The 12,674-nt window shown below is 44.9% G+C and overlaps 1 protein-coding gene across 2 annotated transcripts in view; it reads left to right on the top strand.

Annotated features, from left to right (window-relative positions):
* Positions 1-4,266: 4,266 nt before the first annotated feature.
* The window catches only part of Ak2 (adenylate kinase 2), a 32,885-nt gene continuing 24,477 nt past the window's right edge, over positions 4,267-12,674 (top strand). Inside the window, exon 1 of one of the 2 annotated variants that reach the window (XM_004665253.2) lies at positions 4,267-4,433. In XM_004665253.2, the coding sequence (XP_004665310.1) occupies positions 4,341-4,433 (93 nt within the window). In that variant the 5' untranslated portion in view covers positions 4,267-4,340. The remainder of the gene's footprint in view (positions 4,434-12,674) is intronic. The other variant, XM_004665254.2, reaches the window with a different exon arrangement.

Here is a 12,674-nt window from a genome sequence, read left to right on the forward strand (position 1 = left end):
CTCTGCCTCCCAAATGCTGGGATTAAAGGTGTGTACTACCACACCCCATGAATTCCTCCCCCCCCCCATGTAGCCAGGATCCCTTTCTATTACTCATACCCAAAGAATTTATATTTCTTTCCTATTGCTGCTGTAACAAGTTACCACAAATTACAAGCCTTTAGAACAATACAAATTTATTGTTACAGTTCTGAAAGTCATAGTGCAAAGGGATTTCCCAGGCTAAAACCCAACTTGACCTGGACATTAGCAGGGTCTTATTCCTTTGGAGCCTCCACGGGAGAATCCACTTCCTTCCCAGGCCCAGAGGCTGCCTTCCTAGACATGAGACATCCCTCCCGCCAGCAATCATATGACTCTCCCTCTGATGGTCCTCACATTTCCTCTGCTCTTTTCTACTATCTTCTTTTTTCTTATGAGGAACCTTTGTAGTTTCATTAAACTTGGGGTTTTGCAATAGAGGACCAAGACTGCCAGTTTCTTGGATCTAAGATGTGGACATTTCATCTTTGAGGGCTCATTATTTCTGCTTACCCACAAAACATTAACAGAAATATCTTTAAACTGATCTTGTATCCATCCCCCCTCTCTTTTTCCAGTCTCTCCTGTAAGTGATAGCATTAAACTGACCACTACTGTCTAAGAAGCTTCCAGATTCCCCAGAGCCCACTGAACAAAAAGGCTCAGAGCACCTGCTCTCTCTTGTCCTGAAGATTTGCTCTGATTGTTCTCTCAGCCTGAAATGTCTCCTGCCTCAGAGCAAAGCCCTCTGCTCTTCTTTTCTGCCTCACTTGAGTTGGAACCAGGTGGACTGTGAGCTCCACGTCTGTTACCTGACAGTGCTGGGCACCATCCAGATCTGAGCTTAACTCTGCTCAGCCACAGGATAGTCATGTGACCTCAGGCAAAGTACAGAATTTAACCCTTCTGTATCTTACTTTGTTCCATATAAAACATGCTGAGCTGCCCAATGCACAGGTGGCGGTAAGAATGACATGCATGTAAATTGCTCAGCCCGCTGCTTGCCACATAGTGCCCAGTGATAAGAAGATAGCAACAGATACTATTAAAAATTAATGGTTGGCTGGGTGTGGCGGCGCACGCCTTTAATCCTAGCACTCAGGAGGCAGAGGTAGGATGATTGCTGTGAGTTCAAGGCCACCCTGAAACTACAGAGTGAATTCCAGGTCAGCCTAGACTAGAGTGAAACTCTACCTTGAAAAACAAAACAAAACAACAACAAATTAATGGTTAGGTGTCTAAATGAACAGGATTCCTTTCTTCTCCTAGGATGTGACTATCCTTCTGATGGTTCCCTATTATGTCCTAGGCTAGAAGTTTTTGTTTTTGTTTGAGGTAGGGTCTCACTTCAGCCCAAGCTGACCTGGAATTCACTCTGTAGTCTCAGGCTGGCCTCGAACTCACAGTGATCCTCCTACCTCTGCCTCCCTTGTGCTAGGGCTAAAGGTGGGCGCCACCACAGCCAGCTCTAGAACACTTTCAACTGAATGAATACATCTGTAGTCTTAGTTTCTTTCCCTTTGGGAGTGAAGGGAGCCCGTTTCTGCTCAGAGTCTTTGTAGGGATTGCTGAGGGAAGCTGCTCTCACGCCCCTTGCCTAGTACCCTATTCACAGAAAATCTCAACAAACTGCCTTATTGTACTGAAGTGAATTTTGGCTATGTGGAAGCTTCCTCAGAGGACATGTGCTTGCTGTCCATAAGCCCTGTGTTTTCTGGGTGCCAGCTTTTCCTGGTTATTCCCACAGTAATCACAGTAGTTCTGCTATTTTGTCTAATGTAGCTCTGTAGCTCATGTAGTTATGTAGGCTTTTGTTATTGTTGTTGTTGTTTTCCAAGGTAGGGTCTCACTCTAGCCCAGTCCATGTGAGCCCAGTCAAGTTTAAGTTTGCTGGCCTACAGAAGATCTACATCTCAAAGATGAAGTGCTTCATCCAGTTCAATGTAGATGAATTTGAAAATATGATAGCTGAGAAGCGGCTAGTCCCAATGGCTGTAGGGTCAAATATATCCCAATTTTCCTCTGGACAAGTGGAGGGCTGTGAATTTATGAGGACTTCCACTGCTGAATATCCTACCAATCAAGGTCACTAATAAATATCATATACAAATAAAAAAGGAAAAGAAAACATTTGCAATGAACCTGTGAGGAAATATAATGGCTTCCTAATCCCACTCTCACTAAAAGTCCAAAAAGTCTTTTTGGGACTGGATGAAGTCTTCACATACCAAAAAGCTGTAGAAATCATTGCTCTGTCCAAGACAGAATCATCTGTCTAGAGAAAAACTATCTTTCTCCTGACTTTTATTTTTCCCTGAGGTAGGGTCTCACTCTATCCCAAGCTGACCTGGAACTCACTCTGTAGTCCTAGGTTGGCCTTGAGCTCATGGTGATCCTCATACCTCTGCTTCTGGTGTGCTGGGATTAAATGGGATTAAAGACATGTGCCACCATGTCCAGCTGACCTTGTTTTGTTTTGTTTTGTTTTCCAAGTTAGGGTCTCACTCTAGCCCAGGCTGACCTGGAATTCACTATGTAGTCCCAGGATGGTCTCAAACTTACAGTGATCCTCCTACCTCTGTCTCCCAAGTGTTGGGGATTAAAGGTGTGTGCCACCACGCCTGATGACTTTTTAAAAATGTCTTTTTGTTGGGCCGGAGAGCTGGCTTAGCGGTTAAGCGCTTGCCTGTGAAGCCTAAGGACCCCAGTTTGAGGCTCGATTCCCCAGGATCCACGTTAGCCAGATGCACAAGGGGGTGCATGCGTCTGGAGTTTGTTTGCAGTGGCTGCAGGCCCTGGTGTGCCCATTCTCTCTCTGTGCCTCTCTTTCTCTCTGTCTGTCACTATCAAATAAATAAATAAAAACAAAAACAAAAAAAATGTCTTTTTGTTGTTTTATGGTAGTGGGGATTGAACCCTGTACCTTACACACACTAGATGAGATGCAACTCCTCTGTTCTATACCTAGACTTCTTGGCTGTTTTCTTTGAGACAGGGTCTCACTAAATTACCCAAAACGTCCCTGAATTTACTCTGTAGCCTAAACAGGCTTTGTTTTTTAGGTAGGGTCTCACTATAGCCCATGCTGACTCAGAACTCACTCTATAGCCTCAGAATGGCCTCCAACTCACAACAATACTCCAACCATACCCTCTTGAGTGCTGGGACTAAAAGTATGTGCCATGCCCACCAACTGGGCTTTGAACTTGTCATTCTCCTGCTTCGCATCTCCTAAATAGTTGAGATCACAAGCCTGTGCCACTAGGACTAGCTTAGTACTATTTATTATAGAATGCATTAGGGCTGGAGGGATGGTCCTGCAAAGCCAAAGGACCCTGGCTCGATTCTCCAGGACCCACATTAGCCAGATGCACAAGGTGATGCGTGGATCTGGAGTTTGTTTGCAGTAGCTGGAGGCCCTGGCGCGCCCATCCTTCCCCCTCTCCCTCTTTCTGTCAAATAAATATATACATATATTTAAAAAATATATAGAATGCATTAATATAACTTTTAGGATTATAAAAATGCATAAAGGGAATGCCTTCTTGTAAGCACACCGCAGCGGTATCTCTCCATTTGCAACCATTAAACAAAATTGGGATTTCATTGTAACTGCGATTTTGTAACCAAGGAATAAAGGGTTTTCTTCAGTGATTAAGCAGTGTTAAACAATGGGGGGGGGGGGAGGGTCCTCACTATACAAATTTGTTGCAACTTATTTGACCAATCTTATTGTTAAAACATTTGATCTATTTGTTTTTGAGTGTTGGCCTTGGAGACTGTTAAGTATGACAATTAACATCTTTGTTGCAAAATCTTTACCCTTATCCTTGTGTCCTTTGAATACCTAGAAGTGAAATTGCAGGACGTGATACATTATTGCCAACTTGTTTGTAACTTTACCCATTTACACTCCCAGGGGCAATTTCGTAGGGCTCATATGGAGCTTCTGGTGTCATTAACTGTCATACGTCCAAGTAGAACTCCCGCCCCGGCCCGAGTCTCCCTCCACGTTTTCCCGCCCACTCCACACACCGGCCAAAAGCGCCACGAGCACTCTGCCTACTCAGTCCATGCTGGCCCGCCTCTTCCTTACCCCCACTATTCTGTCCAATCAAAAGCCGCATCCCTCAGCCGCGCCGTGTGATTGGCAAACAGAAGTGTCCGTCGCGCTCAGGGGGCGGGCAGAGAGAGCTGACGGACGCGGCGACCCGCCAGTGCGAGCCGGCAGCAGGGCGTGCGTGGCGTGCGTGGAGCGGCTGGGCAGCGCTGAACCTGTGAGGTGTGCGGGCGGGTGCCTGTGAGTAGCTTTGGCGGATATGGCTCCCAACGCGCTGGTGACGGAACCCGAGTATCCCAAAGGCATCCGGGCCGTGTTGTTGGGGCCGCCCGGGGCTGGCAAGGGTACCCAGGTGAGCGTCCAGTTCGGGCTCGGTGGCGGAGCTCGCGGGACTCCAAGGTCAGGATGGCCGGAGACCCGGAAGCCCTTTACTGGCCCTGGAGCGGGCGGTGGGCCCAGGCCTGGGGACACCCTCGCCAGTGTCTCCAGCTCTGCTGATGTGTTAAGGGAAGGGTCCCAATTGGAGGCTTGGGGGAGTTTGGATTGAGATTGGAGTGCTCCAGGGATCCAGACTCTGGCCTCTGGGGATCTGAGAGCTGTTAGGTGCCTTAGGGGTTAGGGTATGGTAGAGTGGCCGGAGGGCGACCCCAGGCTCATTGAGGCTCTGGGTGGGTTATTGCCTGAGTTGGAGGCAGACAAGGAACCTTATGGCCCTGGTCTCTTGTGAGTTGGCAGTGAATTGTCCTGAATCAGGGTTACTTCCAGGCGCTAGGGGGTAGAACTTTTTGACAATGATTAATGACCGAGCCTAAGGAGTCTTTCTCCAGCACGTGGGGGACAGTGGAAGTTGGTGTGTGCTGATCAGGGATCTTGCTAAGAGGAGTGAGGTTTGACCTGTGGGAGCCACCCTGTTCATCTGAAAGCAGGGAATGAATGTGTAGATCTGGTTTATAGCCTTGGAGCCATATGAGTCCGGTCAGAACCTTTGAATAGTGCCCAAACTAAGGATTAAGAATGTTCATGGAGCTGGGCACATGCCTTTAATCCCAGCACTTGGGCAGAGGTAGGAGGATCATCGTGAGTTTGAGGCCACCCTGAGACAACACAGTGAATTGCTGGTCAGCCTGGGCTGGCCTAGAGTGAGACCCTACCTCGAAAAACAAACAAACAAAAAAAAAAAGTTGATGGGGCCTTTTTCCAGTTGAGAGCTAAACCTGAGCGGCTAAAAAAATGACTCAAGTGATTTTCTGTTGAGTGGGATCTTTTAAATATAACTTGCTGAACCAACAGGTAAAAAAAATGGGCCCAGAAAACAAAAATGGCCTTCCCAACTTAGTGAAATTGGTTTCATGGAACCTTGGACCCCTAGAGGATTGGATTCTGTAGTTGCCTTCTGCCCCACTACAGGGCCTCTCTTGACATTGGGTGCTCTCCAGCTCTGGGGCCATAATAGGGCCATAGATCAGGGTTGGGTTTTTGATGGCCCCCTTCCTGCCCAGATCTAGGCCTTGCCCTCTTGCTGATCGTGAAGCTTCAAAGAGGGAGTTTTTGTTTGTTTGATTTTTTTTTTTTTTTTTTTTTTGGTCAAGGTATGGTCTCTCTAGCTCAGGTTGACCAGACACATTCTGTAGTCTCAGGCTGGCCTCCAACTCAAACTCACACTGATCCTCCTACTGCTGTCTCCAGAGTGGTGGGATTAAAGGCATGTGCCACCATGCCCAATAAGAAGGAAGTTTTTAAAATGTTATTTGTTTGTTTATTCTAAAGCAGAGATAGAATGGGTGTGCCAGGGCCTCCTGCTACTGCAAACCAACTCCAGACACATGTGCCACTTTATACATCTGGCTTTACATGGGTACTAGGGAATCAAACCAGGGTCCTTAGTCTCTGCAAGCAACTGCCTTAACCACTGAGCCATTTCTCCAGCCCAGGAACTTTAAAAAAAAAAAAAAGTTTACTTATTTGAAAGAGAATAAGTGGGTATTCCAGGACCTCTGGCCACTGTAAACAAATTCCAGACACATGTTCCACTCTGCATCTGACTTTTTGTGGGTACTGGGGAATGAAATACAGGCTGCCAGGCTTTGTAAGCAATACCTTTAACCACTGAGCCATCTCTCCAGCCCAAAAAGGAATCTTTGAAGTCCAGGTATCCAAGCAGATGGGAACTGCTCTGTGCCCACTCTTCCAAGCACATGCCAAGTTTAAAAAGTCATGGCAGCCAGGTATGGTGGTACACGCCTTTAATCCCAGCACTCAGGAGTCAGAGGTAGGAGGATCACTGTGAATTCAAGACCAGCCTGGGCTACAATGAGACCCTACCCTGAAACTCGCACCCCCCCCCAAAAAAAACTCATGGTATAAATCATCTTGCTGATTTTTAAGGCCTGTCCCTCTAGTCCCCCCACACCAGCACATTACTTGACACTTGATGAAGTTACTAGAAATTGATGCTTGACACAGATTAATTGGGCAATGAGAAGGGAGGTCTACAAGGCTGTCTTCCTTTCCTCTGCTTTCTGCCTCTGAGCGTCAGGTGAGGAAGGACCACTTTACCTTTGTCTCTATAAGATGAACAGATTCTATCTTGGGGCTCTACCAGTGCCTAATCTCCTGTATGCAGTGATGGTGACATCTCTTCTTCCCTGTTGCTGTCACCCTCGGTTATTAGGTAAGCTTCAACCTAAGGATGTTTAGCCCCAGATTTTGTGAGCTTCTGCCGTGAGTGACTAAGTAGAACCAGGATAGCTTAAATGCAGTGATAGTTTGAAGTTTATGTGGAAACTGATCGTTTAGTGGTTGTAAAATGGACAGCCCATCCCAATGCTGAGTCAGTCTAGTAAACTATAACTTCTGAGCCTCAGTGTCCCTACCTGAAAAATGGCAATTTCACAAGGATAGTGGAAGATTTTGTCATATATGTATATGAACACCCATGTGTACCTAGACAGTGGCTTGGTACACAACAGGTACTCAGTGAATATTGTCTCCTTCTGTTGCACATATCCCTCCCTCAACTCTGATGTAATTCACTGTAAAAGCTGATTCATTCAGAAGGTTTTTAAAAAATTATTTATTTATTTGCAAGCAGAGAGCGATAGAAGAGAGACAGAGAGGATGGCCTGCTAGGGCCTCCAGCCACTGCATACAGACTCCAGATGCATGCACCACTTTGTGCATCTGGCTTTATGTGGGTACTGGGGAATTGAACTTGGGTCATTAAGCTCTGCAGGCAAATGCCTTAACTGCTGAGCCATCTCTCCAGCCCCATTTAGAAACTTTTTTTTTTCTGATTTATTATTTATTTATTTATTTGAGAGAGAGAGAGAAAGTGAACACGCCAGGGCCTCTAGCCACTGCAAACAAGCTCCAGATGCATGTGCTGCCATGTGCATCTGGGTTTACATGGGACCTGGAGAATGGAACCTGGGTCCGTAGGCTTTGCAGGCAAGCGCCTTAACCGCTATGCCATCTCTCCAGATGAAACTTTTGAAGAATATTATACTTGTGGGCTGGTGAAATGGCTAAGCAGTTACAAACCATTGCTTGCAAAGACTGCCTGCCCAGGTTCAATTCCCCAATACTCATGCAAAGCCAGAAGCACAAAGTGAAGAATATTATACTCAAGCCAGGTATGGTGGTGCACACCTTTAATTCCAGCCTTTGGGAGGTAGAGGTAGGAGGATCATTATGTGTTTGAGGCCATCCTGGGACGACAAAGTGAATTCTAGGTCAGCCTGGGCTAGAGTGAGACCCTACCTCACACTCCTCCCACTTCCCTCCAAAAAGAATATTATAGTCATGAGATGATTAAAGAGGTGCAAGAATGGTGGGAATTGTGAGAAAATGCATTATGAAATAGAGAAAATATGACCAGAACTGAGACTTGAAAACACATGCTTATGGGCTGGAGAGATGGCTTAGCGGTTAAGTGCTCGCCTATGAAGCCTATGGACCCCGGTTTGAGGCTCGGTTCCCCAGGTCCCATGTTAGCCAGATGCACAAGGGGGCACACGCGTCTGGAGTTCGTTTGCAGTGGCTGGAAGCCCTGGCGTGCCCATTCTCTCTCTCTCCCTCTATCTGTCTTTCTCTCTGTATCTGTTGCTCTCAAATAAATAAAAAATGAACAGAAAATATTTAAAAAGAAAACACATGCTTATCATCCCAGCACTTGAGAGGCTGAGGCAGGAGGATTACCACAAGTTTGAGGTCTACTTGGACTACATAGTGAGTTTTAGACCAGTAAAGGCAACAAAATAAAGCTCCTGTCTCAAAACAAAAACCAAAAAGAATTGGGACTTGAGAAGAAGATAATACATATACTTGTCATTTAACCTATGCATATCTCCCATGTTTCTCCAGTGGGAGTAATAAGTATAGTGGTGTTACAGTTTCATAGAGTTGAGCAAAAGTTCATGCAGAGGTTTCAAAGTGACAGCCTACAGCAGCATTCAGCCTGCAGACATATCCTACACATCCTGACTTTTTATGGTAATTTCTTTTTTATTTTTTTTCTTTTGAGGTAGGGTCTTTCTGTTTCCCAGGCTGACTTGGAATTTACCATGCAGTCTCAGGGTGCCCTCAAACTCGTGATCCTCCTACCTCTGCTTCCCAAGTGCTGGGATTAAAGGCGTGCGCCACCACACCCAGCTATGTTAAATTTTAAGTACACAAAAGCAGACACAATAGTGCCAGGCCTAGCGGTGCATCTCTTTAATTCCGGCTACTCCTGAGATTGAGTCAGGCGAGTCACAAATCATACTCTGCCACATAGTGAGTTTGAGACCAGCCTAAGCATGAAAGCCTATTTCAAACAAACAAAAAACCTCCCAAAGCATATTGCAGCATATGTATGAACAAGCATAATAGAAACTATTACTTCAGCCAGGCATGGTGGTACACTCCTTTTATTCCAGCACTTAGGAGGCAGTTAGGATCTCTGTGAGTTTGAGGCAGCCTATGACTAGGTTGAGTTCTAGGTCAGCCTGGGCTAGAGTGAGACCCTACCTTGAAACAAACAAAACCATTACTTTGTATGCTAACAGAAAAATTAAAGAGGGCAGGAGAGGTGGCTTAGTGGTTAAGGCACTTGCCTGCAAAACTTAAAAACCAGGGTTGTTTCCCCATCTACCCACGTAAAGCCAGATGCACAAAATGGGATATGTACCTGGAGTTCAATTGCAGAAGCCAGTGGCCCTGGTGCACCCATTCATTCATTCATATTCTCTTTCTCCCCTTTCTGCTTGCAAATAAATCAATTAATTTTAAAAGTAAAAATGAAAAGATTTACATAACCTTTCTGGCTCCCTTTGGCAGTCTTGGATATAAAATCTCTAACCCAGAGTTAGTGCCTAGGGCTGCCCGGTGAGGTTTTCTTACGCCACTTCTTCCTGCTGTGCCTGCGAAACTCAGAATTTCACGTGGTTTATGTTGCCATAACTGACACAATCTGTTAGCTCCTCATTTTAAAATCAACCATCTGAAACTTACTCTTTTCTTTTAGGTAGTGTCTTGCTGTAGCCCAGGCTGGCCTCGGACTCACAGTGATCTTCCCACCTCTGCCTCACAAGTGCTGGGATTAAAGGCATATGCCACCACACCCATCAGTGTATGTTTTTTGTTGTTGTTAATGTTTAAAATAATTTTTTTTTATTTATTAGAGAGATGGAGAATGGGCACACCAGGGCTTCTAGCTATTGCAAATGAACTCAAGATGCATGTGCCATCTTGTGCTTCTGGCTTATGCGGGTACTGGGAAATCAAGCCTGGGTCCTTGGGCTTCACTGGCAAGTGTTTTAACCTCTAAGCCATCTCTCAGCTCCAGAGTATTTTTTTTCTTTTTATTATTATTATCAGACAGAGAGAGAGAATTGGTATGCCATGGCCTGCACCTACTTCAGCCATACTCCAGACACATGTGCCATCTTGTATGCATGTACAACCTGAGTGCTTGTGTGACCTTGTGCATCTGACTTACATGGAACATGGAGAGTTGAACATGAGTCAGACTTAGCAGGCAAGTGTCTTAACCACTAAGCTATCTATCCATCCATCCCCCAGTGTATGTTTTTTATTTTTTTTTTATCTTTTCACAATTTTTATTAACATTTTCCATGATTATAAAAATTATCCCATGGTAATTACCCACCCCATCCCCGCACTTTCCCCTTTGAAATTCTATTCTCCATCATATTACCTCCCCATCTCAATAATTGTAGTTACATATATACAATACCAACCTATTAAGTACCCTCCTCCCTTCCTTTCTCTTCCCTTTATATCTCCTTTTTAACTTACTGGCCTCTGCTACTAAGTATTTTCCTTCTCATGCAGAAATCCAATCATCTGTAGCTAGGATCCACATATGAGGGAGAACATGTGGTGCTTGGCTTTCTGGGCCTGGGTTACCTCACTTACTATAATCCTTTCTAGATCCATCCATTTTTCTGCAAATTTCATAACTTCATTTTTCTTTACCGCTGAATAGAACTCCATTGTATAAATGTGCCACATCTTCATTATCCACTCATCTGTTGAGGGACATCTAGGCTGGTTCCATTTCCCAGCTATTATAAATTGAGCAGCAATAAACATGGTTGAGCAAGTACTTCTAAGGAAATGAGATGAGTCCTTTGGATATATGCCTAGGAGTGCTATAGCTGGGTCATATGGTAGATCAATCTTTAGCTGTTTTAGGAACCTCCACACTGATTTCCACAATGGCTGGACCAGATTGCATTCCCACCAGCAGTGTAGAAGGGTTCCTCTTTTTCCACATCCCCACCAACATTTATGATCATGTGTTTTCATGATGGTAGCCAATCTGACAGGAGTGAGATGGAACCTCAATGTAGTTTTAATCTGCATTTCCCTGATGACTAGTGACATAGAACATTTTTTAGATGCTTATATGCCATTCGTATTTCTTCCTTTGAGAATGCTCTATTTAGCTGCATAGCCCATTTATTGATTGGCTTATTTTTTTATTTTTTTAAATTTTTATTAGCATTTTCCATGATTATAAAAAAAATCCCATGGTAATTCCCTCCCCCCCCCAAACTTTCCCCTTTGAATTTCCATTCTCCATCATATTACCTCCCCATCTCAATCATTGTACTTACATATATACAATATCAACCTATTCAGTACCCTCCTCCCTTCCTTTCTCTTCCCTTTATGTCTCCTTTTTAATTTACTGGCCTCTGCTACTAAGTATTTTCCTTTTTACACAGAAGCTTGATTGGCTTATTTGATTCCTTATTATTTAACTTTTTGAGTTCTTTGTATATCCTAGATATTAACAGTGTATGTTTTTTGAAGACACCTAGAATACATGTTTGTTGTTTGTTTGTTTTTGAGTTTTCGAGGTAGGGTCTCACTGTAGCACAGGGGGACCTGGAATTCACTATGTAGTCTCAGGGTGGCCTCAAACTCATGGCAATCCTCCTACCTCTGCCTCCTGAGTGCTGGGATTAAAGGCATGTGCCACCATGCCTGGCATGTTTGTTTTTAAACAAACAGAATCTCATAACATTTACTGTCACACAGTAATAACATGAGTATCATCAAAACAATATGAATAAATGTTTCAGAATTATACTCCCAACAGAATATGCCCTAAAAAAAAAAAAAACTATAACAGCCAGGCGTGGTGGTACACACCTTTAATCCCAGCACTCGGGAGGCAGAGGTAGGAGGATCGTCATGAGTTCAAGGCCGCCCTGAGACTACATAGTGAATTCCCAGTCAGCCTGGACTAGAGCAAGATCCTACCTCAAAACAAAAACAAAAACAAAAAAATGCTATATTGTGTTCTCATCCCAGCGCTCAGGAGGCAGAGGCTGGAGGATCGCTGTGAGTTTGAGGCCATCCTGTGCTAGAGTAAGACCCTGTGTGGAGAAAAAAAGAAGGGAAGGAGGGGGAGGGAGAAGAAAAGAAGATGGAGATGGCTCAGTCAGTAAAGTGCTAACCACACAGGTGTTAGGACCTGAGTTCAGATCCCAGCACTCAGGCCAGGCATGGTGCTGTATTCAGGAGGTGGAAACAGGAAACTGGAGGATCTCTGGAGCAGGTTAGCCAGTTATCACTAATTGAAATAGTGAGCCCTGGGTTCACTGGGAGTGACTGTCTCAATAAATAAGATGGAGAGTGATGGAGGGAAACACCCAGCATCTAGCTCTGGCCTAATGACCCAGGTTCAATTCCTCAATACCCACATAAGCCAGACCCACAAGGTGTGCATGCATCTGTAGTTTGTTTGCAGTGGCTGGAGGCCTTGATATACCCATTCTTATTTAAAAAAAAAAAGAATCCCAGCGCTTGGGAGGCAGAGGTAGGAGGATTGCTTTGAGTTCAAGGCCAGCCTGAAACTCCATAATGAATTGCAGGTCAGCCTGGGCTGGAGTGAGTACTTACCTTGGGTGGAGTAGAGAGGGCATTCCTGCATAGATCAGCGCTTGGGCTGAGCTCCTTGGAGAGGAGTTTAGGTTGTGCAGTTGGGAACCATACATAGAGCAGCTTGTCTGTAGGATCCTGTACTGCGCACTTTTGGAGTTGCAGAAATTTGACTGTGGCAGGCATAAGTTAGTTCAAA

The sequence above is a fragment of the Jaculus jaculus genome, chromosome 5 (assembly GCF_020740685.1).
Source record: "Jaculus jaculus isolate mJacJac1 chromosome 5, mJacJac1.mat.Y.cur, whole genome shotgun sequence".
Classification (NCBI taxonomy): domain Eukaryota; kingdom Metazoa; phylum Chordata; class Mammalia; order Rodentia; family Dipodidae; genus Jaculus; species Jaculus jaculus.